The sequence below is a fragment of the Poeciliopsis prolifica genome, unplaced genomic scaffold (assembly GCF_027474105.1).
Source record: "Poeciliopsis prolifica strain line A6 unplaced genomic scaffold, Auburn_PproV2 SCAFFOLD028, whole genome shotgun sequence".
In the NCBI taxonomy this organism is placed as follows: Eukaryota; Metazoa; Chordata; class Actinopteri; order Cyprinodontiformes; family Poeciliidae; genus Poeciliopsis; species Poeciliopsis prolifica.
Window position 1 is genome coordinate 4,085,371 of NW_026562403.1, and position 26,067 is coordinate 4,111,437.

At 39.4% G+C, this 26,067-nt stretch overlaps 3 protein-coding genes across 5 annotated transcripts; all 3 read left to right on the forward strand.

Moving 5' to 3' along the window:
• Positions 1-6,732: 6,732 nt before the first annotated feature.
• LOC129371924 (zinc finger protein 583-like) lies at positions 6,733-10,063 on the forward strand. The gene is made up of 2 exons (XM_055048802.1): positions 6,733-7,008; positions 8,094-10,063. The coding sequence occupies exons 1-2, from the start codon at positions 6,810-6,812 to the stop codon at positions 9,044-9,046; spliced, it is 1,152 nt and encodes a 383-aa protein (XP_054904777.1). The 5' UTR covers positions 6,733-6,809; the 3' UTR covers positions 9,047-10,063.
• A 659-nt stretch (positions 10,064-10,722) lies between these two features.
• On the forward strand, positions 10,723-13,346 carry LOC129371923 (zinc finger protein OZF-like). Its single transcript, XM_055048801.1, has 2 exons — positions 10,723-10,981; positions 12,007-13,346. Exons 1-2 carry the CDS (start codon positions 10,810-10,812, stop codon positions 13,083-13,085), a joined length of 1,251 nt encoding a protein of 416 aa, XP_054904776.1. The 5' UTR covers positions 10,723-10,809; the 3' UTR covers positions 13,086-13,346.
• Positions 13,347-16,164: 2,818 nt separating this feature from the next.
• On the forward strand, positions 16,165-24,821 carry slc14a2 (solute carrier family 14 member 2). Of its 3 annotated transcripts, none has more exons than XM_055048793.1 (11): positions 16,165-18,639; positions 19,408-19,494; positions 19,910-19,981; positions 20,063-20,216; positions 20,399-20,588; positions 20,706-20,834; positions 21,345-21,537; positions 21,692-21,839; positions 22,558-22,692; positions 22,847-22,896; positions 22,973-24,821. In XM_055048793.1, the coding sequence occupies exons 1-11, from the start codon at positions 18,607-18,609 to the stop codon at positions 23,342-23,344; spliced, it is 1,563 nt and encodes a 520-aa protein (XP_054904768.1). In that variant the 5' UTR covers positions 16,165-18,606; the 3' UTR covers positions 23,345-24,821. The 3 variants fall into 3 exon arrangements, with proteins under 3 accessions (XP_054904768.1, XP_054904767.1, XP_054904769.1); XM_055048792.1 differs by having other exon boundaries at positions 19,907-19,981; positions 22,973-24,820; XM_055048794.1 differs by having other exon boundaries at positions 16,166-18,639; positions 19,423-19,494; positions 19,907-19,981; positions 22,973-24,820.
• The last annotated feature ends 1,246 nt before the right edge of the window (positions 24,822-26,067 follow it).

Consider the following 26,067-nt stretch of genomic DNA (forward strand, 5'->3'; position numbering starts at 1 on the left):
AGGAATCTTAAGGCGTTTATTTTGAAATTTTCAGTAAGTCTCGTTTTAAATGTCCAATCTATTCACATAAGTAACAGTGATTTGGTTAAATAATTTCTAAAATGCTCCAAACAGCAATTGATATAAAAATTGTCAAGGCTTTTATTTTGAAATTTTCATTAAGCTTAATTTAAAATTGCCACACTAATCCTGTGTGTAACAATGGTTGCTTAAATTCAGTTATAAAAAGTCCAAACACAATGTAATTCTAAAGGCCAGCTCATTCCTCCTCAGTAGTAACTGACAGTTCCGCCATGTTTTAGTTCTGACAATCAGCTCTGACCTCTTTTGTAGGCACTGAGTGTTCTGCCATGTTGTAGTTATTTGACTGCCGAAGGAGGAACAGCTTATCCTGCTCTCTCTCGTCCTTACTGATAACTCTGCCTGTGAATTATTTTTTAATTTTAAGGCGACAGTTTTTATAGTTATATTTACATTATTGACATCTTAACTGGATTTTTCCAAACCTAAGGACTGGGGGATTTTCTTACTTTTATTTTCACCTTACTTTTCTTTACCTCCAAGTTAAACCAGGGCAAAATGCCTCCGGCTGACCCCAAGGACATGAGCAGTATTTTACAACGACTTCAGTTTATAGAAATGAAGATTAAACTACTGGAGGTGAACTTTGAGATCAACGCTACTTGTGGAAATGAAACAACTCTTCCTCAAATCAACGGAGAGGTTGTGCGCCCTGCACCGAGCAGCTCACCCTGGAACGCTCTGGGTGCCAAGCCGAAACGGGAGTCTCGCACTGCGGATCCGATGAGACGATTATCAGGGAGAACCCCGCACCTGGACGAATCAGCGTGGCCGGCTCTGAGCCAAAACCCACCTTCAACTTCAACACCTGCTCCGCCAAAGAAAGACAAACAAGCAGCTGCAACCAAAACGCTCCACCGACCCCACGGACAAAGCAACCAGCAAGAGCCTCAAAACATTCTGACTCTGTGGGAATCCCACTGAAAAACAGATTTTCTGCACTCCAGCCTGAGCCTCTGAGTGAAACTTCGCCTTCAAACATCAACAGTGAGGCAAGACCAACACATCGATCCCCCAAAGCTCCCAAGGACAAAGCGACCACCAGGAAAACTAAAGGTAACCCAAAAGTGCTTGTTGTTGGAGATGAGGCAGTAAAGGGAATCAGTGACGTTTGCAATCCAAGAAAAACAAGAGTGATGTATTTTCCTGGTGACACTGTATCTGATTTAACCAACAAACTGCTCTCTCTAACCACTGATCAGCCAGATATTCAGACTTTAGTTGTGCATGTTGGAGCCAACGATCTGGCAAAGCAAAAGTCTGAGATTCTGAAAAAGGACTTAACATTCTTCTGGACACTATGGGAAAACTGAGAATGAAGTTATTTCTCAGTGGTCCAATTCCATCACCTCAATGGGGAGACGAAAAACACTCCAGGCTGCTCACCATCAACAAATGGCTGATTAAAACCTGCTCTACCAGCTCAGTGACCTTCATCGATAACCTCTGATCTATTGGCAGCGCTTTCACCTTTTTGGAAGAGGAGGACGCAATCTTAATAAACATGGGATAAAGCTACTCGCTGCAAACCTTTTATTTTATCAACAAGGACAGCAACAGGATCATCGCGTCAGAAGAACAGGCTCAAGGATGTCTGCCTAGGATGGAACGCTTCCCGGATCAGGAGCACGATATTCCAAAACAAGCTGATAAATCGACTGGAGACGGAGCGACTGCTTCCCTCGCTCCTTCCCCCTCCCTCTCTGCTCCTCCAAACATTCACAGGATTCAATGGATACCAATGAAGAAATGTCTTCCGGACCAGAGTTTCTTAAATTTACAGATGGAATGAATCAACAGGTTCGCCTCGGCACGTCTCTCCTTAGCACTCACGTAGCAGACCTCACTACATTTAAGCAACCTGCCCCTGACTTCCCAGAGGATCCATCACTCTGCGTTTCTGAGGTCAGAGGTCGGGGCCCAGATATTATATTTACACCCGTCTCCATCCAGAATGTGTCTGGCCCCCGGGTTCTGCAGAACAGGACATTACCTGTCCGGATCACTACAAGAAAATTTACAAAAACCAGAAATATGAAATACAGCGGTCCTAATTCAAACCTCAGAGTGATCCCCTGCCTAAAGGAACCTCAGACTGAAAATCTTTTGGCCTCCAAGCCACTTAAAGTAGCTCTTTTAAATATCAGATCACTCTGTGCTAAAGCTCTGTTAATTAATGATTTCATCACTGAGTATAATGTTGATGTTATGTTTCTGACAGAAACATGGTTGAATGACGATAATGACCAAATTGTACTCATTGAATCAGCGCCTCCTGACTACAATTTTTTAAGTGAGAATAGAAAACATAAAAAAGGAGGAGGCGTGGCTTCTATATTTAAAAATACCATAAACTGTAGTAAAATCTCTTTCGGTCATTTCACATCTTTTGAGTATCTTGGAATTCAGGTTAAAGGCTTCAAACGAACTTGACACTAACTTTATACAAAACTCCAGCATATGTGGAAAATTTCTTTACTGACTTGAATGATCTTCTTTTCTCATATGCATTGATTATGATTGTTTAATAATTGTTGGTGATTTTAACATTCATGTGGACAAACCCGAAAACAGAGGAGCAAAAAAGCTCTCTGATATTTTAGAAAATTTTGGTTAACACAACATGTCAAACAAGCAACACACACTCAAGGACACACACTGGACCTGGTTATCAGTAAGGGTGTGAATATTTCCAATGTCTCTGTAACTGATGTCGCCCTGTCGGATCACTTTGCTGTTATCTTTGAAGGTTCTTTATTCTTTGACCCACTTGGACAAACAGCTACTGTCACAAAAACGTTCTTTCACAGAAAACACAGCAGAAACATTAATCAAATCTACTCTTCCTCCTCACCCTTAAGCTGTAATGATGTAGATCAGTTGTTAGATGATTTTCAGTCTAAAGTTTCATATATCATTGATTCCATTGCCCCAATTAAAGTAAAGGTTTTGACTGGTAGAAAGAAATCTCCATGGAGAAATGCACAAATAGTTCGGTCTGCAAGACAACTCTGCCGCAGGGCAGAACGACAATGGCGTAAAAACTCAACTTCATGTTCATCACGACATCTACAAAGAAAAACTACGTAAATATCACTTAACACTAAAACATGGAAGGGAGGCTTTCTTTGCAGATGTCATAAACAAAAACATCAATAATGCTCGAACTTTTTTGCAACAGTTGACAGGCTCACAACCCTCCTGTGACGTTTCCACCTGAACTCCAATCTAATGTTGCCTGTAATAAGTTTTCTGATTTCTTTTCAGAGAAAATTCAAAAAATCAGAGGATTAATCTGCACATCAACTTCAAAGCCAGAACCCATTGCTGTACCAAAACAAAACAAATCCAGAAAAAATGACCCATTTTCAACTACTTAATTATAAAACTCTAGAAGAAATTATAAGTCAATTAAGTTCAAGCTCCTGCTGTCTGGATGTCCTTCCCACACATTTCTTTAAGAAAGTCCTGCCTGTTATTGCTACTGATCTGATCCAAATCGTAAACTCATCGCTTACATCAGGTGTTTTCCCCCAGGCCTTGAAAACAGCAGTCATCAAACCACTGTTAAAAAAGAACAACCTGGACAAATCACTACTGCAGAATTACAGGCCAATCTCAAACCTCCCATTCATCAGCAAAGTTATTGAAAAAACTGTGTGTAAACAATTAAATAGTTTCCTCATGATGACCAACTGCTTTGACACTTTCCAGTCTGGTTTTCGTGCTCACCACAGCACGGAGACTGCCCTCGTAAAAGTATTCAATGATATCCATATAAATACGGACTGTGGGAGAACCACGGTGCTGGTTCTGTTGGATCTCAGTGCAGCTTTGACACTGTTGACCATGATATTACTGAATCGACTTGAAAGTTGGGTCGGACTCTCTGGTTCGGTGCTCGACTGGTTTGAATCCTACATAAAGAACAGGGATTTCTTTGTTTCAATTGGAAATTTCTCATCAAAGAGGTCAAAGGTCACATGTGGGGTACCCCAAGGTTCAATCCTAGGACCCTCTTATTTAATATTTATTTCTCCCACTAGCTCAGGTCATAACAGGAAATAATATTAGCTACCACAACTATGCGGATGACACACAGCTCTACATTACAATGTCACCAGGTGACTCTGAACCCATCCAATCACTGAATAAATGCTTAGAGCAGATAAATGTGTGGATGTGCCAAAACTTTCTCCAACTGAACAAAAATAAAACTGAAGTCATTATTTTTGGACCTAAAGAGGAACGATCTAGAGTCAATGCACAGCTTCAGTTATTACAACTAAAACCTAGCGATCAGGCCCGAAACCTGGGAGTAGTGATGGACTTGGACTTGAACCTCCAGAGCCACATAAAGACAGTAACAAAATCGGCCTTCTATCACCTGAAGAACATCTCCAGGATTAGAGGACTAATGTCTCAGCCAGATCTAGAGAAACTCATTCATGCGTTGTCTTTAGTCGCATTGATTATTGCAACAGCGTCTTCACAGGTCTGTCCAACAAATCAAATCAAACAGCTGCAACTGATCCAGAATGCTGCTGCTCGCGTTCTCACTAGAACCAGGAAAATAGAGCACATAACACCAGTTTTAAAGTCCTTCCACTGGCTCCCTGTAGCTCAAAGAATAGATTTTAAAATACTGTTGTTAGTTTACAAATCACTGAATGGTTTAGCACCACAATACATCAAAGATCTGCTGTTGTTGTATCAACCTTCCAGACCTCTCAGGTCTTCTGGTTCTGGTCTGTCTGCATCCCCAGAACCAGAACCAAGAGAGGAGAAGCAGCTTTCAGCATCTATGGACCAAAAATTTGGAACTTCCAGAAAACTGTAAAACAGCGGAAACCCTGACTTCCTTCAAATCTCAAGTAAAAACGCACCTGTTTAGAGTTGCATTTAAAATGTAATATGTATGGATTTGATTTTGTGGATATGTATGTAATTTTTTTTTTTTTTTTTTTTTTTTTTTTCCTGTTGTGGGCAACGGGGCCGGCGAATACCCGTGGTTAAACGGACGGCGGAGTCCGGCGGTAACAGGCGCTTAAATTCCGTGTCAAAGGGAAGGGGGAAGAAAGGGAAAAAAGAGGGAGAAAAAAAAAACTTGGTATTTATTCTATGTTGCATGCCTTTGTGTTTTGTGTTTATGATGTAAAGCACTTTGAAATGCCTTGTAGCTGAAATGTGCTATACAAATAAAATTTGATTGATTGATTGATTAACCTTCAGGAATTGTAGTTCAAAAGAGCAGCTCAGTCCTCCTCAGTAGTAACTGACAGTTCCACCATGTTGTAGTTTTTATATTCACCTATGACCTCTTCTGTAGGCACTGACTGTTCTGCCATGTTGTAGTCCTAACCTTCAGGAATTGTAGTTCTAAAGAGGAGGTCAACTCTCATGTCAGTGTGACACACAAGGAGAGACTTAATTTAAATGCTTGAAGAAGTTAGTTTTTCTGACAGGCCTGAGAGAAATATTCAAGGTTTTATTTTGAAATTTTCATTCAGCTTAATTTAAATTTTTCACACAAATACTGTTTGTAACAATGGTTGGTTAAAATCAGTGATAAAAAGCCCAAACACAATGTAATTCTAAAGGCCAGCTCATTCCTCCTCAGTAGCAACTGACAGTTCCACCATGTTGTAGTTCTGACAATCAGCTCTGAGCTCTTTTGTAGGCACTGAGTGTTCCGCCATGTTGTAGTTCTAACCTTCAGGAATTGTAGTTCTAAAGAGGTCAACTGTCATGTGTGTGAGGCAGAGACAGATTCTATCTTTGTGAGACACCCAGTTCAGTTATAATGGAAAAAGCAGCCCGAACAACTCCTTGCCGGTCGGAAACCGTGATACGTATCGGAAAACCGTTTGAAGCGTATGAGAGAGCTATTTTTCGTCTCCGATAGTCCTGCAAATCATATCTGTAGCTCATTCACAGTGATTGCAGCGATGAGAGAAAAATGGTGTGCGCTGAGGTCTGAAATTTTCCATAAAAGTATCAAAATACATCGTGGAGAGCGTCAGTTAGGCTAGAACTTGATTTTGCTCTAAAGCACCTTGACAGAAAACCGTAAGCCCTAGAATTTTTTTAAACATTTTACCGGAGCAGACATTCGTATTGATCTCATGACGGAGTTTGATACCGATAGCACGATATTTGTGGGCGTGGCGGCGATTTCAAAATTTATTTGGGGTCAGAAATCCACTTCATTCTCCACTCTAGCGGAGCGGCAGTTGGTGGCAGTTATGCTCTGCGTTTCGACAGTTGGAAATTTCGCTCGTTTTTTGCTTTTTACGTCGCCGTCGTAAGTCTGATTCCCAATAAAAGTAATAGCACCCCTCTTGGCGCCGAGCCGCACGTTTTGATACCACTTTTGTGGGTGGGCTCGCAGCGGTGCGAGCCGCATTCCGGTTGACGGAAGAAAAATAAATAAAGAAAGAAATAAAGAGACGTTCTATTGGGTGTAGATTAATAGGTGCCTGCCATGCAATGCATAAGGAGAGCAGTGACTGACTTGTCAGTCACTGCTCTCCTTATGCATTGCTATGGGCAGGCCCCAATAAATAAAACCAATCTTTATCATGTCGATGGTTAGTCGAGGTCTTGTGTGAAATTCTGCCCCCCTCTGTCGGGAGCGCGCATTGCAGCCAGAGAGACTTCCGCTAGTCTTGCTAAGAGACAGCCTTTTGATTTTGGGGGTCGGTTAGCCGCGTTAGCTTCTGTTTGCTATGTGTGAGCTACTCTCTGCTGCAGCAATGTCTCTGTCTCAGTCTCTGAGAGACTTTATCAGGGAGCGACTGACTGCCGCTGCCGAGGAAATATTCACGGAGTTTGATAAAACCATCGTCCAGTACGAGGAAGAGCTGGACCGCCAGCGGAGGCTGCTGGAAATCTGCTGGAACCCCGAAATAAACCGAAAGAGAATAGGTATGAACCACCAGAGGAATTACTGTTGTCTCACTGATCACAGAGAAACAGGAAAGTGTTGGTGGAGGGTCTTTATTGTTAGAATTATTTTAAAGCTAAGAGACAAAACTGAAGTGAAATTTGTCAAGTAAACTGCTATGTTTCCTTGGCGTTAGCCAGTGTTTCCCAGCACTGGTCCTCACAGCGCTTTGCCCTGCATGTTTTAGGTGTTTCCTCGCTTCAGCCTGGGTGATTTCAGTTGGCAGGGTTTGCTGAAGTGCAATCAGATCACTCAGGCGTAGAAACTGATTCATCTGAAACAATGTGCCATGGGGATCAAGGTTGGGAAATATTGACTTAAGCAGAGGGATAGTTTGTGTATTGACTATTTGTCCCGAACTTAATTCCAAAAAATCGAAAAAATTCAAATCTCAAAAAAACAACCAAAGAAAAATAAAATAAACTCAAACATCCAATACTGTGCATCGTGGGTTTTGGTTTACACAGTCCAAACAAAAGGTCAAACAGTCAAAATGCAATTCTTTGTTTGCTTTATTCAGCCTTTAACCAAGAACAAGTTACAGGCTTAGGACAACCTGCCTTATCTGATTGATAAAACTTGACTGATGACGAACAAAAAAAAAAAAACAGACGGACAGACCGACCGGTAAAAAACCATATGACCACCCACGTGACTAAAACTCACCTAAACGCTACATATTTATACTGTGAAACACACCCACTTCCCAAACTGAAATCAATTAACTAATTAAGTGAATTACTAATCAAAAAACTTATTTAGAAAACAAACATTCTAATCATAAATCAACTAGAAAACAAACAAATAAACTAAATGATCTATGTTCTAAACTTTAACTAAAAATAATGGAGAAATAGCTCCTACAGTTTTCTTTTACAAACCAGTTTCAGTCAAATTCAGCAGTCAAACTGAAGACTGCAGGACTCTGGGGATTCTAGCTGCGTTGATAACCTTCTCATTTAATGTGATTAAAGTTATAAGATGAGCCAGGTAATTGAAAAAAAAACGGAGTGCTCTCTTTTCAGTCTAAAATTAATCGGTATGTAATTTTTTCTTGCCTATCCAGACTCTCCGCAGCATTATGACTGGAGCGGGGAAGAGTTTCTCAATAACCAGCAGTTCTGCAGCCAGGAGAGGAGCTCCAATTTACCCCAGAAGGAAGTCGATCCTCTGCAAGCGAAAGGAAATCAGGGTGAATTTGAAACTCAGGAGATCAACGAGGAACAGGAGAGAACAGAACCGCAGATGAAAGCAGCCAATCAGGAAGAAACAGAACATCCACAGGTAAAGGTAGAGCAGGAGGAACTCTGTGTCAGCCCAGAGAAAGAGCCTCAGGTCTTGAGGCAGGAGACTGATATCTTTGACGAAGACCTTACTTATGAAGAAAGAGACGATGTGGAAGAGCAACCAAGTCGGGACCCAATCCAGATCCCTTCAGAACTTGAGAACCAGAACCAAGAAAATAGCATTGACGAGGACCCGGAGTCCAGCAGAGATGAAGAACTGAGACAAAGTAAGCGGGGTTGGGAAAGCAGAAGACATGGTGAACACCAAGACAGTCCAAGGGTAAAAAGACAGAAGAAAACAAACAACGAGAAACTGCCAGGTAACGTTTCATCTCCGGGTTATATGACTGATCATATGAGAATTCACACAGGTGAGGAGCCTTTTTGCTGTGTGACCTGTGATAAAAGGTTCCCCAGTAGAAAAACTTTAGCTCAGCATATTACAACTCACACAAACGAGAAGTCGTTCACATGTATCATCTGTGGAAGAAGTTTCCATCGAATAAGTAATTTGACCGTTCACATGAGAATCCACACGGGTGAGAAACCTTTCTCATGTATGATCTGTAAATCGAGTTTCAACCGGCGCTGCACTTTGACCGTTCATATGAGAACTCACACAGGTGAAAAGCCCTTCTCATGCAAGATTTGCGAAAAAAGGTTCACCAGACGATTCTTACTGAACAAGCACATTAAACTGCACACAGACGAGTCCTTTCTCATGTACAATTAAAGTGAAGAAAAAAGCTAAAATAATAATGATAGCATCTAGGCTAGCGCTCTCATGGTGACTTACACAGTAACATACTCTGTGCAGTGTAAAAAAAAAAAATTAAAAAAATTAAATTAGCAAAAACATTAAAAAAATAATGCAGTCTGCAATCCAGCTTCAAAGCAAAAATTTTTGCTTATATGTTGAAGAACATAAAGAGAAAAATTAATTTTAGCTCATTTTTAGCTGCAGAGAAGCTCATATACTGACATTGGCTGACGTGTATTATAGATCGTGCTAAAGGCTGTGGGTCACTACCATGTTTCATAACGTTAAATTGTTCCATCTAGTGTTTCAAATGTTAGCTAAAAAGCTAATGTTAGATGAAATGCTGTCAGCAGCATGCTGACTTTGACTAGCATGTTGTTTAACATTAACTAGACGTAGTAGGTATTTAGTAAATGCAGTCAAAGTGATTTTAGCCCTCATGCCATTACCCGCATGTTGACTACGTAAGTTCATTCATGTACTATGCAAATAGCAATGTACCAGCTAAAAGTGTATGAAGAGCAGATTTTTATTTGGCAAATGCCAACATCAGCAAGAGGATGTTGACAAGGGGCTGCATGGAACGTAATGTCCTGACGGAGCAGGATATGGTGATAGTTGAAAGATCACAAAGTGTGCAGAAGTGGAAAAAAGTGTACGGAAAAAAGACGAGAAACTCAAGAGTGTGAATAGTGTGAAACTGTATTTACACGAACGAAAGTTGTCAAGCAGGTATAACACAAAGTGTGTCAGCAGTTCTCTTTTTATTTTTCTCCACTTGGTGTAAAACATTTTCTAAATGACTTGCAAAATTATTAAGTTCTTTTGTCCTTATAAACTGTAATTATCTTTTATGTTTTCGGATTAGAAAATGAACAATGTTATGGTTAGTGATCAGTAAGGTTCATGAAGTGTGAAGTAATGTGTTAAATGTGGTTTTATTTTGGATGTGTTTTTTTTTCCATTTGTCTATAGTAAAATAAAAACTATTCTACAGAAAAAAACTGTTTTTTGAGTAGTGTTTTACCGTTTGGTCCCACACATCCTACATTTTGTTTTACATCAGTATTTTCAACCTCCAGTCCAGTTAACTTGAGGCATAAGCTGTGCAGCTACATAAACAATAAACTCAACAATACATGTGATAAAATTTCTGGAAGGAACCACCAAAATTGTAATTTTTGATATGAGAACATGAGGAAATTGATAATTTACCACCTAATTTAAGTATAGAGACACCCTGAACAGTCTGGAGAAAGAGCAATGGAAAGTCAAAATTGCACTTATCTGCCCTGTCATGTATCTTCATGGTGCTCATTAGTGTATTCCTTGAACTTCAAATTAACAAAAAAAAAATCATTTGCATCAGTTTATCACAATAAATTATTATCTAAGCATTATTCTATTTTGTATTTTGACCCAAACAACAGAATAAAGTTTGATTAGTTCAGGTTTAAAATTAGAGAAAGGAGAGACACTCTGTATCATTTATCAGGATAAGAAATTATTTATCTGGTGATATATTAAAAATGCAAAGTACAAAAAATGGACTACGCTTTTCATATTTTATTTTTGTTCAGTTGTGATATATATTTTTCTCCAGCAGGTGGCGATGATGCGCAAAGACGTCTCTTTCGAGTCTCCGTCAAAGCAGGAAGCAGATTGTAGGGGCACCTGTTAGCAGTGTTAGCTACATTTAGGGATGTAATGTGAATGTTTGTGGCTCTGCAGCAACGATGTCTTTATCCCAGACTCTGAGAGACTTTATCAGGGAGCGACTGACCGCCGCTGCCGAAGAAATACTCACGGAGTTTGATAAAACCATCGTGCGGTACGAGGAAGAGCTGGATCGTCAGCGGAGGCTGCTGGAAACCTGCTGGAAATCCCGAATAGATCTGCAGAGAATAGGTATGAACCACCAGAGGAATTAATGTCGTCTTACTGATCACAGAGAAGCAGGAAAGTCTGGTTGAAGCTGTTTCAAGTTGACTGCTGCGGCTCTTAAAGGGTTAATGGTGACATCGATGCCTGATCAAAATACGGAAAAAGCTAAATAAAGGATAAACGACAGTAAACATTGGATTACATGATTTGCATCAATCCCTCGTGCTGAGCAGGTATGTGGTGACAGTGGGAAGGAAAACTCCCCTTTAAGATGAAAACACCTCCAGAAGAACCTGGCTCATTTAACACTTATCAGACAATCAGTAGGTAATTTTACCCCAGACCAATTTTAACAGGTGATTAAACAGAGCTAATAAAGTATTTAGACAAAAGCACAATGACAATTGCATGTGCTTAAATAATAGGAGTCATCTCCCTCTGAAGTCACCCTTTTCCTTCAGAAACTGCTTTGACACTTTACCACTTTGATACACTGGGTTTCAGTATAACTTTGCTTTTCTGTCTAAACCGTTTTTAGATGGTACAGTGGCTTTCTGCTTCAACAGCCAGGACATGGCAGGGAATCCTTATTATTTAGTCAGATCAGATTAATAGGAGCTTAGTGGTTTGCTACATTGAATGGCAGCCCTTATGTAAAGCTTTAGTTTTCCCTGCATTTTCAAAGAGTTTCGTTAACTTTTTATTCCTAACCTGTGATGTCATATGCAGGGTTTGAAATAAATACCAAGCATCACAAAACCCAACCTCACTAATGCATTAGCCGACTACCAGCAGCAATAATGAGAGACTGTGCCGAGTCTGTAAAATTTGGGTTAAGTATTAGATTGAGGTGGGTGCTACTGTGAGCGTCAAAATGTGGTGAAAACATTGAAGAATGAAGGGGTCATCAACAGTTTGAATGTATAATGTTGTAATAATATTTCGAATGCATCCTTGAGATTAGAGAGGCTTTTATTGCATACAAAACTTTTTTTTATTTAGGATAATCACACCTTTGTATTTTTCTTTTTCTCTTTCTCTTTCCTCAGGCTTCCCACAGGAAGAGGAGGTTCTCACTTACCACCAAGAGAGGAGTCCCAGTTTGCAACAGAATAGTCCGGAACCTCAGCAAAATACAGAGAGACTAGAAAGATTAGAAAAGCAGGACATGCTAGAGAAGCAGGGAAATGTTGAAGTATCACAGATAAAAGATGAACCAGAAGAGCTAGAACCTCTGCAGATGCAAAAGAGCCTTGGGGAACAAGAATGTTTTTATACAAAAGGACAGCAAAAAGTACAACCACCAAGGATCAAGGGTGAACAGGAGGAAGTCTGCATCAGCCTGACTAAAGAGCAGCTAGAACTAAAACAAGATACTGACACCATCATAGTGAATCCGACTTATGAGGAAGGAGACTGCTGGGAACCAGATCCAAACTCCGACCAACTTCTTGCCCACAATCAAATCCAGGAAATGAGTGAAAATGAAAACGAACACTCAGGATCAAATAGAGATGAAGAACTGAAGCTAATTAAGAGGCGTCAGAAGATCAGAGGTCACAGTGATGATGTAGGGTATCAAAAAGTAAAAACTCAGAAGAAAACACACATCAATGATAATATGTCTCCTTGTAAAGTGTGTGGTAGGTTTTTTGCTCGGAATTACTTGAATCAGCACATTCGAACTCACACAGGTGAGAAGCCGTTTTCATGTTTGACGTGTGGCAAACGGTTCAGTGAACGGGGAAATTTAACTAAGCACATAAGAACCCACACGGGCGAGAAATCGTTCTCATGTTTGGTTTGTGGAAAAAGTTTCGTCCAGCAAATCCATTTGACTCGTCACATTCGAACTCACACAGGCGAGAAGCCCTTCTCATGTTTGACCTGTGGCAAAAGTTTCTCTCAAAGTAGTAGTTTGTCTGGTCACATGAGAACTCACACTGGGGAGAAGCCGTTCTCATGTCTCATGTGTGGACAGAGTTTTAGCGAAAGAGGAAGTCTGTTTCACCACAGCAGGATTCACACAGGTGAGAAGCCTTTCTCATGTAGGACCTGTGGAAAACGTTTCTGTCAAAAAAGTAATTTAACTGTTCATATGAAAATTCACAGAGGTGAGCTGGTTTAGTTTTGTGATAATCCCACTATCAGAAAACCATTGTATTATTTAACGAATTAAAAATATTCATTCAGATGAGGCCTGTTGTCAGATTAAAAGTATTTTTTTGAAAATAAAACTTTAAGCAGGTATTAAATAAACTTTTCATTAAGCCCGTTTTTTTTTATTACTTTCTTATAATGTAATGTAATATTCTAATTTTAAATGCCATGTTTTCATAAGTTGTACGTGGAAAATCATATTTAACAGAAATAAAGGCGTACAAACATCCATCTGTGTGTAATTGATCCATTTAATGTTTTGTGATAAAGTTCCTAAAATGAGCTTTTCAATAATATTCTGTTAAAATATTGACAATTTTTGAACTACGAAGATAACTGGACTCTCACAATTGTTTTTTTTTGTTTTTTTACTTCAGCATCATCAACATGTTCATCTTATTTTTGCTCCAGCCCGTTATTTCTATTGGATTCCAGGACTATTTGATAAACACAGTAGATCTGAACAAGGGGTCGTCCCCTCCTTGGTTCTGGTTCCATGTGGAGCATTAGCGGGACTCACCATAAAGATATTCCCTTGCTTCAGTTCAAGCTGCTCGTTCTCCAGGCTGATGCAAGAGGATTTTTGTTAATCTTGTTCTGTTTTTTTCCCAGACCTTCCACTTTATTCTGGTTGTCTTCTGGCTCTACTTCCCTCTTGCACTTGATCTTTATCAAACATTCTTGTTCATTTTGAAACTTATTCATGTGCTGAAGTTGTAGTTTTTCTTGGTCCAGACCGGAGTGTCTCTCCTGATTACAGAAATGTCGGTCATTGAGAAACTCCTCCTTGTTCCTGACATGACACTGTGGGAAATCCAATTGAATATTGTCAAAGTAATATGAGCCATCTTCTGATCTTTAAAGGCAAATATTTAATAACTCTTTGGCATCCATGATGTATTTTTGAATTGACGTAACCTGATCAATTTATGTAGTAAAAATTAACTATTAGAAACCATCTTCTCGTTTAGCTGGTCTACTGTAAACAGAAATAGTCTGCAGATTTCCAAACCTTTTGTACCGCTTATAAATGGAAAAATATATTTTATTGCGTAAAATTATTTAATGAAGATTGAGTTCGCATCTGGAAAGTCTGCAATTATTTAGAACTTGATAGGATAGTGACCAGCTTGACTTCATTCATGGGAGAAAGTCACCTGGTGTCATAATTGGCGTTTTCTGCAACCATGAGTAAAATTGGTGTTCGTTGAAACATTTGTGCGGTCTGTTCTGAGTTTGACGATGAAAACCAAAAAGCTACACCAAGTGATATGTGGTGGACAGAACAACTCTGTCCACGTTGAGTAATTAATGACAGCTGTCTGCCATTATTTGCAGACAGCTGTCACCAAGAGAAATTTCTGAAAACCAAATATCAATTTTTCATACATAATGACTTCTATAAACTTGGTCCTTTTAAAAGACAATCATTATTGCCCAGAAAAGAGAAAATCAAGTGTAACACGTGGCGCTGGGGCGAACTTTGATTGCGGTTTTATGCATTTTCTTTGATTTTGTTACTTGTTTTAAGCATTCAATCAAGTCAAGTCCTGACGGTGTGCGTCTCCCTCTCCCGGTTGTGGGCTGACTCACACATCCCTTTTTTATTTACTAATTTCAACCACACCTGAAACCAGCATGATACTGCCAAAAGTTTTAAACAGTGGAAATGCAGAATAATTTAAACAATGGCATAACAGAAACTGTTCTATAAAACAGTTTGATACAGTTACTCTTTAATGTATTTATTCAGAAAAAAAACAAACATAGTAGTTATGTTACACCACACCTTAGATTTCCGAGCTATCTGTTGTGGTTTAACGTGTCCCACAGTTAAATTGGGATTAGCATATTTCAACTAAGTAATATTAGCCTACAATAAATAATTTTCTTAGATGATGTGCCTAAGTCAGGTGACCCTAATCACATTTAAAGAAGAATCAGATTTATCACCTTTACATTTTCAAAACACTGACCCTTTATTTTTGGAGAAAATTCAACAGAAGTTACTCTCTGTTCGAATTAAAAAAAAAAAAACATTTCTAAACTGCTTATTCACTAATAATCCAATAAAATAAATGCTAACAAATGTAGAAAAACTACAAACCAATGTGCTCTATTACCTGCCTTATTATTTTATTAATATGACCTTTATTTATACAGGTTGTCCAGTTGAGATCCAATTTACCAGAGACCTGTTTTGATAAAAAAAATTACAAACAGCAAAAAAAACAAACAATAAAAATGTTACTTTAAAAGTAAAAAGCATCGATCCAGAACCACCAGATACAAATATAGCCGTTTATTTATCTGTTCACATTCTGTTCTCCCATGTATGTCTCACTTGTCTGGAAGGACAGGCTATACAAATCAACTTATTCACTTAAGTCTTTGAAATCTGTCAAGTCTTCTCTGACTTGAGGCAATACGCTGTTTATGGTTTCTAAAGTGCACCTGGGATTACGGACTTAGATCACCCAGATAATGCACTTCACAGTACCGAGTTATCAAGAGATACTGCTCAATCAATCAGTCCTTATGGTGTGAACCATAAGGACTATTCCGAGCATCTACTAAGACCGTAGTATTTTTGATAAAAATACTTTTATTGAAAATACTTCAATTACATTCTAAATGTAAAAAAAAAAAACATAACATCAAGTTGTATAGCTAAAATAACCATTTCCTATATATATTTTTATTTTAATTAATTTTAGTTGCAAACACAAACCCTGGAAAAGTCTAACATGTTAGAGAAAACCAGCAACAATCGGCTAAAGCTTAAATCCAAAGAAGACAGGTTTAATATGAGGTACTTCACATCTGGGACTTCAGTTGTCAAAAAAAAAAAAAAAATCTTATGACATATAAATTCTTACTTGGATGAGTTTTCATATGAACAGTCAAATGACTACTACGACAAAAACCTTTTCCACAGCTCAAACATGAGAAAGGCTTCTCACCAGTGTGGATTTTTATGTGATCACTTACTTAAGTGAATTTGCTGGGTAAAACTTTTTCCACAAGTCACACATGAGAAAGGCTTCTCGCCTGTATGAGTTCCTGTATGCCGAAACAAATTTCCCTTATTAGTGAAGCCTTTTCCACAAGTCAAACATGAGAATGGCCTCTCAGCTGAATGAGTTTTCATGTGCTTTGACAAATTTCCTCTATCACTACAACGTTTTCCACAAGTCAAACATGAGAAAGGCCTTTCACCCGTGTGAGTTCTAATGTGGATTTTTAACTTACTTCCAGTAATAAAACTTTTCCACAGGTAGCACATGAAAAAAGCCTCTCACCTGTGTGAATTCTCATGTGTTCTGTCAAATAAGACCGTGCAAATAACTTACCACAAACTTTACAAGAAGACAAATTATCATTCATGTTTGTTTTCGTCAATCGTTTTGTGTTTGGATTGCCTACATTGTCATGTTGATGTATGGTTTTCTGAAACCTCTCACTTTGATTCAGTTCTTCATCATTGCCCATCTTATGATTTTCGTTCTCAGGTTCTAAAGATATCTCGAGAAGAAGCTCCCTGTTCGAAACTGGATTCCAGAGGTCCCTTTCCTCATTAGTGGTATTTACAGTACAGGAATCAGTCAGCTGTTTTAGTTCTAGCCGCTCTTTCTTTAGAGCTGTACCGAGTTCCTCCTGTTCTTCTTTTATCTGTGGAGGTTCAGGCTCTGCTCTCTCCTCTTTTGTTTGTTGAAGTTCCATTTCTTCTTGTTTGGCCTTTATCTGCAAAGGTTCTGGTTCCTCTTTTACCTGCTGAAGTTCTATTTCTTCTTGTTCATCCTTTATTTGTGATCCTAGTTTTTTTAGCTCATCTTTAATGAAAAGAGGCTCTGGTTCTCCACAATTTTCTTTAATTTGCAGAGATTCTAATGTTTCCTTTTCGACTTTTACCCATGCAGGTTGTGCTTTGCAGTGGTTCTCCATATTTTGCTGAAGTCCTGGTCTGGTTTGGGAGTTTCTTGTCTGGTTGTAGAACTGGTGGTCAGTGGGAAGTTTGCTTTATTTTCAGGCACTGCCCTGAGGGAGGTCTGGACAAGAAAAATAATAAAAAGTAATGATTAATGTGATTGTAAGAAAAACATAATTATTTTCTAGAAAAAAAAAAGATAATTTGGAAGCCACCAAATCTTCAAAATGTCAAGTAAGCAATGCATACATACATGACTACATCTTCAGAAATAAAAATCAGAAGCATGAGATATCCATTTTTGGCAAACATCTTCTAATGCTACGAACTCAAGCTTGTGGATTATAGTTCTTCACCTGGGCTTAATTTTAAATGTGAAGGATAAGTTAATCCTTTCTTTTTAAACACTTGGTTAAGTGGTTTTGTGTGACTCGTACCACAGTAGCAGGTGATCTCTTCTTGGCCAGGATGATAATCCAGTTTAATGTTGCCAAACAATATTGCAAATGAAAAACCTAACCTCAGTGAAATCCACTCATAAATAACTCTTGCTAAGAAAGCTGGCTTAGTTGTGGTGAAGCATTTAGTTTAAGACATTCAGAACGGTTTAATCCTTAAAAAGTTTGTTTCATTTCTTTTGTCTTGAGAAGCTTGAAGTTAAACATTTTCTTCAATGAAGTGCTTTCAACAACTTTTTAGTCATCTATATTTCTAGGACACTTCTGCTTCAAATGAAACATTTTGTTCATTAGACAGTGAATTAATCGTTTAGACGTAAACATTACCTTTATGGACAGCGACTTGAAGAAGAAAAAAAAAAGGTTAAGCTGAAAAAGGTTAAGCCCTGTCGGCGGCTGTTTCAGATAAGTGGCTCCAAAACTTTGCTGTCCACACGGGAAATGGAAATGTTCGCGTGGACACCGCAGCCGCCATGTTTGTTGTTGTTATTGTCGTTCATTACCTTCTTCCATCTACTGGCGCGTGCCAGTAGAGGGGCCGGGCCAATTGTGCGCATGCGCGGGCCCGGGCCAATTGTGCGAATGCGCGGGCCCGGGGCGGTTGTGCGCATGCGCGGGGCCGGGGTGGTTGTCCGCATGCGCGGGGCCGGGGTGGTTGTGCGCATGCGTTTTATAAAGCGGATGTGGGGTTGGACAACTTCCGGTGGCTATAGCGTTAGCATTAAAAGGCTATGAAAATGGCTCAGTCTCGGCGCAGTTGTTTTTGTTCAGTTCCTGGTTGTTCATGTGGGGCAAGAAAACAGCCTTATCTGTCATATCATGCGTTCCCGACGGACCCGGACCAACGGAGGCAGTGGATCCAGGCGATCCGAAGAGATGAATGTCCGGACTTTTGCATAAAGACGGGGAGCACTTTCGTATGTAGCCGCGACTTCACACCGGAGGATTTGGTTAGCGGATCCACCACCAGCAGCCTTAAAAGTGGAGCTGTTCCTTCCCTGTTTTACTGGAATAACTTTGACATCGATAACTTTAACAGCTGACATCGATCCAGTTGTGTCTCACCAGTGCTGCCGCTTTCTCCAGCCCTTTTTGTGGAGTCCATGGACAGGACTGCCAGGGCTGCTCTTCTGAAGGTTGGTGTCTGATTTAGGATTTTGTGCATCAATTCACTCGCTGTATTTATTGGTGGTGACGGCAGGAAGTTATTAAAAATTTTAATTCCAGTTATGCAAATATCTGAAAACTCATGGAGAATGTAATCCTTTTTATTCTCAATTGCACAGTAAAAAATATCAAATGCGTGCCTGCTGCTCATGAGGAACAGTTTTCTAAAAATATTCCTGGAAAGATCTAGACCTGGACCTGTTCCTACTTCATTCCTCTTTTAATCACACCAGAAATCTCACTCAATCTGAGTGAGATTGCCTGTATTGTGTTATAATATGCCAGGCACAAGCCTTCATCAGTTTTACTTAATTTGTTTTCATTTATTAAAAAGACTTGATTATGGGGGTTTTCAGTAAAATTACGTAGACAAATTGTCGAGAGGGACTTAGCAATGTATACCTAAGGAAATGTTGTAATATTTGTTAGTTAAATAGAAATAATAAAAAAAATATGTATTCATTTGCTTTGCAAAAAAGAAATCTGTTTCATCTGGTTACATTTTACAGATCTGTTATACTGGTAGCAATTTGCCATACAGTCACCTTGCTCACAATAAAAGAAGTCAGAAAAAAATAAATACAATTTTTGAAATTATAATATGTGTCTTCAGGGATTAACAAGCAGCGAGAGTTATCTTATTCTGTCACTGATGAGCAGGAGAAAAAGTGAAGTGGGTGTGAAATAGAGGTGGAGTTTTTCCTCTCATGTCTTTTTCTGCATAAAAGCTGTTGTAGCTCTGTGTTGTGCAGCTTAAGAGAAGCTGGCAGTGCATGAAACCTCTGCCTGTTCTGGGACATATGACTGGATCACACTGCACAAAGGTAGGGAACTCTTTTTAAATTCTTACCGTAATCTGCATTATGCACCAAGACAGTTAAATATGATCAAAATACAAATAAAAGCATTTGTTTAAGAGAGCTAATATAAAAAAAGAGAGAGAGAGAGAAAAAAAACAATTGGCTCTTTGTTCTGGTGCTTGAATGAATTGATTTGTGCTTTCAGTGAAATGTTTAATGTAAAAAATGTACTAAAGTTAATTTTTACATTGCACAGAGTGTAAATTCCCATATACATTAATAATTACCTGATGAGTACAAAGGCTGGGTATGGCAGAAGTAAAAAAGCCAACTTTAAAATAATGAAGGAATTTCTTTGAAACAATAACTTGCATTTAAATTGTTTTAAAGCTTTTAATGATTTTGTACTTAAATATTAAAAGTCATTTTTCTTAAGAAGGATATTCAGAAGAATATCAGCAGCTCCTCTTCTGCACCTGTTCCAGTCAGCTCTTCTTCTCCAGTCTTTACTGTAAGTTTGTGTTTTTCTTGAATATCACGAATAATCCCGGTTTGTATGACAGAAGCAACATGTGTAATTATTTAAATCCAGGAGCTCCATCCTCTCATGGCTAACTCTGAGAACAACCCCTCCCAGGAAGACAGGGTGGAGAGGCGGACATGCCTGCACAGGGCTTGGACCCGCTTCCTCAAGGGGGTGTCCTATTTCTCAGGAGACATGGAGGTGTTTGGGAAATGGATGGAGAGTAAGTCAAACCTAACACAGAGCAGTGCTGAAGAACAAAATGGTGCACAGACTGCTCTGAAAGTTACAATCATGCAGTCATAAGAAAAACTGAGATGCTACTAACAAACATTCACAAGTCTAAATCTGTAACTGTCCAGCCTTTCATTGGGGTAATGAATGTGTTTGTGCTTCTCTTTTCAGAACAGTTTTTTTTGCTGCAGCTCCTGGACTGGGTTCTGCGCGGAGCTGCCCAGGTGATGTTTGTTAACAACCCTCTGAGTGGCCTGGTCATTTTTGCTGGCCTCATCCTGCAAAATTATTGGTGGGCCCTCAACGGTTTCGTGGGGACACTCTTTGCAACAATTTCTGCTCTCATTCTGCAACAAAGCAGGTGAGAAAGTAAAATTTATCTGGAATAAATCATGATGTGGGAATATAAATAAAAGTACTTAAGTGACGTGGAGTAAAATATGAACAGCGGTGATCAGTTAGGATGACTGTCTTTCAGAGCTGCAATAGCTGCAGGACTTTATGGCTACAACGGCATCCTGGTGGGTCTCCTGATGGCTGTGTTCTCCAACGCAGGCGACTGGTACTGGTGGCTTCTGCTGCCCAACGTCTTCATGTCCATGATGTGGTAAGTGTTAACGTGTCCATCCAGGCTTCAACTTTCTGAAACAACTCTGAGACAAATTAAAAGACAACTTCCAAGATTTTAAAACATCCCAATACTTTTCATTTTTATTTTCAACCTATTGCTGAGAAAAGTTAAGTTATACAAAATGTTTAACTTAGGAATCAAAATTTGGTGGGATAACCTGGATTTTGCACCTGGTTTCAGTTGTGTTAGCGGGTTCAAGTCCTCACCTGAGCAGAACTCATTAACAAGAATATTGAGTGCATGTATGAGAAATCAACAAGCTGCATGATGTAATTACTGTCATGCAGATATTCTCATTTCAGAAAACTTCATCAGTCTCTTCACTTCTCGTATGCAGCTGTATATTTAACCCTATTTCATTCAGTGATCAAGAAAGACAGCCCTTTAGGTGTTTTAATGCAGATCTGCAGTGGTTTGCAACAGACACACGTTCCTCATGAGCCTGAATCTGTTTGACAAAGGATGTTTTGGATTGCTTTATTTCAGCCCGATTGTGTCCAGTGCCCTGGCATCTATCAACACCCGCTGGGATCTGCCGGTGTTCACGCTGCCATTCAACATCCTGGTGTGTCTCCACATGGTCGCCACGGGCCACTATAACCACCATTTCCCCCAAGTCCTCATCCAGCCACGCTCAGAGCTGCCCAACATCACCTGGTCTGAAATCGACGTGGCAAAGGTCAGCAGCAGGCCCCTTTTTTCTCTGTTTCTTTCTCTGCTCTGTTTCACCTCTAACACGGCGACGTTGATGTGCTCAGACGCTGCAGAGTGCTGTATAAGTGTGTATCTTTAAAATGCTTTAGAAAATTATATTTCCCTTCTCTCCTTTTCAGCTGTTCAGGTCCATACCAGTGGGAATAGGACAGGTGTATGGCTGTGACAACCCTTGGACAGGGGGGATCTTCATCATCTCTCTCTTCATCTCTTCACCCATCACCTGTGTCCATGCTGTCCTGGGATCTGCTGTGGGAATGGTGTCAGGTGAGGGATTCGAACAAAGTCTCTTTTGAGGCTAACACAGCAACATTCAACCACACATTATGTTTGCGTGAATCTTGTGGATCAAGACAACAATATCCCAATCTCAAATCTTTGGCTTCTCCCGAAAGGCTTCCATGTACTTTACCCGTCTGTCTTCCCAATGATGCTGATCAACGTCCCAGTTTCTGCTGACGGAGATGTTAAGGAAATGATTAAGTCTTGCCTAAGCTGAAACACTGAGTCAACGAAGAACGAACCAAAATGCATTTTGAATATTATTTTATTAAGAAATAAAGCAAAGAATATGAGTCCAGGGAAGTGAAGAAAATCTTTAATATCCACCAGCCCTGTTACAAAGCAAAAGGGAGTATCCCACCAGTTCCAGTTTACTTCATAATTCTGGTATTTGCACCTGCAGACTGTGACCCTGGACGGTTCAAACACAGTTCAGAAATATTTGTGTTTCCAGCAAGCTGCCTCCAACATGAAGAGTGCTTTATAGAAAAAATTGCTTGCTTGATTGATTGAAGTAAAACCAAGTTTGACGTAACAGAGAGCAGCCACACAGCATGATGCCGCCACCCCCATGCTTGTAAATGTCCCAGTCGCACATATATAGCAAATATTAAGTTTAGCAGAACTCCGAGTTGCTGCTGTTTTCTTTTGTCTTGTTGTTTCTGGCTCTTTGAGTTTTGCGTATTTCTTTTCTTTCTCACAGGTCTGGCTTTATCAGCTCCTTTTGAAGACATTTACTTTGGTCTCTGGGGATACAACTGCGTCTTAGCCTGCATCGCTGTAGGAGGGATGTTTTACGCTCTCACCTGGCAGGTGCACCTGCTTGCCATCACATGTGGTGAGTAGATACCCACCTAGATAAAGCCTCTATCTGGAAGGTGAGGGTGTGACACGTAACTGTAAGAAGCCACGTCAAGCGTAGGTATGGTATTTCTGATATGCAATCACACTTGTTATGTCACGGGGATTTGAGGACTTTTTCTCCTCTGCAGCTTTTTTCTGCGCGTACCTGGGCTCAGCCATCGCCAACGTCATGTCCACGGTGGGTCGAGAGATCTGCATCAACAGACTTTGATTTGCCATTTCTTTGTATCTCACAGTCTGTTTATGTATTCTAGTTTGGTCTGCCGGCATGCACCTGGCCTTTCTGCCTGTCTGCCCTCACCTTCCTCCTCCTGACGACGGGGACCAAGAGGATATTCAAGCTCCCGCTGGCCAACGTCACCTACCCTGAGAAAAACCTGGCTTTCTACTGGAGGCTGAAGAAGCAGGAGAAGGCAGAGAAGGCAGCGAAAGAGAGTCAAGAGCAGCTGAACGCTGAGATAACCCTGAATGAGAAAGAGCAATTAAGACTGGAACTTCAACGAATAGAGGAGGGGAGACAAGAAAGTGAAAACGACAAGAGGACTGAAGAGGATGAGAGCGTTAATGTGGAAGAAACAAACGGAGAGGATGATTCCATCGACGTTGTTGATGCTGACTATGTCTAAACAATGTACTTGGAAATAGTGAAGATGTGAAAATAAGGAGTGACACTGAAATGTTTGAATGATGTGAATATATGTAGTTGTAAATATATATACATACATATATATATATTTTATTATTCTGCTGTCAATATTTATATTCTTTTTAGGAGTCATGTTCAGTTTAGCAACTAGTACTTCTTCTATACACTTGTCTTAATGTGGGAGCTAGGCTTTTGTTTGCAGTGTAATTTTTTTTGTGAACAATAAATCTTGGTGTTTTCAAAAACAGGGAAAGTCTGTCCGCAAGATAACAAGCTGTTCACTCCACTAACCTGGTCTTTGTGGACGAGTGGTTCAAGAAAAGTTTTGTTTACGGAGCCAGAAAAACATACAAACTCTGTGGCTGAAATACAAAATGTTAAGGATGTAGGAAAAATAACGTCTACTGTCATGAACGTACCATCCCACTGATATTTTCACCACCGTTCTGGTGAAAAACTATTAGAGGCTGCAAAAAACTTAAGATTAGGGGGAAGGTTCACTGTTCAGCAGTACAGTGACTAAATATACAGTCAGAACTCACCAGCCACTTTATTAGGTCCAACTTCTCATTAATACAAATCAACTAAATGTCAAATCAATCAATTGTATGGCAGCAACTGAATGCATTTAGGGGTGTAGACATGGCTGAGATTATCTGCTGTAGCTCAAAGCAGCAGCAGATAATCAAGTGACTTTGAACGTGTCATGGTTGTTGGTACCAGAACTTTAAATATTTAAATGTCTGTACTTCCTCATCAAATTTCTATCACACCTGAATCACAAGAATATGTAAATAATTATGACGCTGCTCAGCACAACGAAGCAGATTTATTCGTTTACTAATCTGGCTTAGCGGACTTGCACAATGAGCCTGAGAGTTTCCAGAGAATGTGATTTAAATGGTCAGAGAACGGGATTAAATATAAATCCTGAAATAAAAACAATAAAAAACTTACTCCAAATTTGTTTCTCAAGCCCCGTTAGTGTTTTCATTGTCTTAATCAAAGAATGTTTGTATTACAGCAAGACACAATTAATAGATTCCTGATACTCTTGGATTAACTTGTTGGACGTTTAAAGGTATTTTTTTTAAACTTTAACATCAGTAATATATAATTTATATTTTATGTGACAGACACTCATCAAAGTTCTGCCCAATCCTGAGGTAGAAAGACAACTATTATTTTTAAATTATTGTTTTACTGCCTGTAAAGCTCTTGCTGCAAGTCTTTGGAGTTATGTCTCTTCCAGGTCTGCACATATTTTTAAATAATGTGTGGGTGATCACATAACCTAGAATCTCTTCTACTTTGTTAGTTTTGCTCATATAAAATTAATTTTCTCATTGCTGAATTTGAAAATCAAATAAAAAACTTTCCACTTCAACTGTGTTTATAATTGTGGTCAACTTTGACCCTTTTGCTCCCATCAAGTCAGAGCAAACTGGATTTGGCTTCAAGAGCTTCAATTTGGCTATTGAAGACACAGACAAAAGAAAAAGAAAGATTGAATAACTGGTAAATACTAAAGGTTCAGGATGGCTTAAACAAACTCTACAGTAGTTATAAATCATTTTTTAAAACTTTGGTTAGGCAATCAACTTGATGAAATCTTGATTCTGCTTAAGCATGTTAGGTGACAACTTCTCTAGAGATGTAATTAACATTACATCTCTAGTTCTCTTGACTTTTGACAAACAGCACGTTAGATGAGGAGGAAGCTTCAAAGCTGCAGCTTCTCTCTGCATACATCTCCCTTCGACCAACAGCAAAACCTTGCAAAATCTGAGAGCAAAAACTGAGGAGAAAATGATTCCTTCAATATCCACAGTTTCCCCTAAAAAAAAAGAAAGAAAAAAACCTAAATCTTCAGCACATTTCTAGACACAGAAATGAGCTAAAGACACCTAATTTCTGTATGGGGTCCGGCATGACCATACAGCAAAATTATATTTTTATTTTCCTATCAGTTGACGTTATGTATGTCAATGTCAAGTGAGTGATTTACACACGTTTGTCACAAGATTCCAGCTTTTGTGCCAGGTGCAGGTAAAAGCTTTGCTCTAGTGAAACTATGCAACAGCAACGGAAACCTGCTGCGCCTCCTTCGTCAATCCAAACATTTGAGATAGAAAAATATGATAAGTGTCCGGCAAGATCAGATAAGTGAACAGAGCGTGCCAGAAGCTTCCAGAAGCCTTTGGAGAAAACTCAGTATTAAACCTTCAGTGTATCTCAGTCACAAGGCTCACTGGGAGATTACATAACACTCAGCAAGTGTCATTCCTCTGTCATCTGACTCTTACATCTGTCTGCCATTTTGATTTACAGCAATGGTTTATTGCGTTTCGACATGGCTATGATTCATTCTTTGAAGCATTATTATTTTGTCTTCAACTAGAAAGATTTTGTTCACAATGGTGAATAAAGAGCAAAGGAGGCTATCTGGATAAACATCATGGTTATCCCACAGCATCAGGTTTTGTAGTTGAGCTTACATAACGGCTGTCGAGGAGCAAACAAAGTTCAAAGTGACATCAAGTTCAATTGATGGCGATAAATTAAATTTTATCAGTGTGTCCATTTTTCAGGTCAGATGTAGTTGCTTAACACTTTGTATGACACAGTTGCTTAAAAACAACTCGGATCCACGAGCAACAAGTGTTTGGTGTGTCTTGACTCCAATAAAGTGTCAATTTCCTT

Bases quoted from the DNA above. Each gene is read 5' to 3' on its own strand.
- LOC129371924 (XM_055048802.1), top strand. From the start codon at position 6,810: ATGTGTGAGCTACTCTCTGCTGCAGCAATGTCTCTGTCTCAGTCTCTG. The intron at 7,009-8,093 runs GTATGAACCACC...TTGCCTATCCAG, and splicing joins AATAAACCGAAAGAGAATAG to ACTCTCCGCAGCATTATGAC.
- LOC129371923 (XM_055048801.1), top strand. From the start codon at position 10,810: ATGTCTTTATCCCAGACTCTGAGAGACTTTATCAGGGAGCGACTGACC. The intron at 10,982-12,006 runs GTATGAACCACC...CTCTTTCCTCAG, and splicing joins AATAGATCTGCAGAGAATAG to GCTTCCCACAGGAAGAGGAG.
- slc14a2 (XM_055048792.1), top strand. From the start codon at position 18,607: ATGGACAGGACTGCCAGGGCTGCTCTTCTGAAG. The intron at 18,640-19,407 runs GTTGGTGTCTGA...AAGCTGTTGTAG, and splicing joins CCAGGGCTGCTCTTCTGAAG to CTCTGTGTTGTGCAGCTTAA. The intron at 21,538-21,691 runs GTCAGCAGCAGG...TCTCCTTTTCAG, and splicing joins CTGAAATCGACGTGGCAAAG to CTGTTCAGGTCCATACCAGT.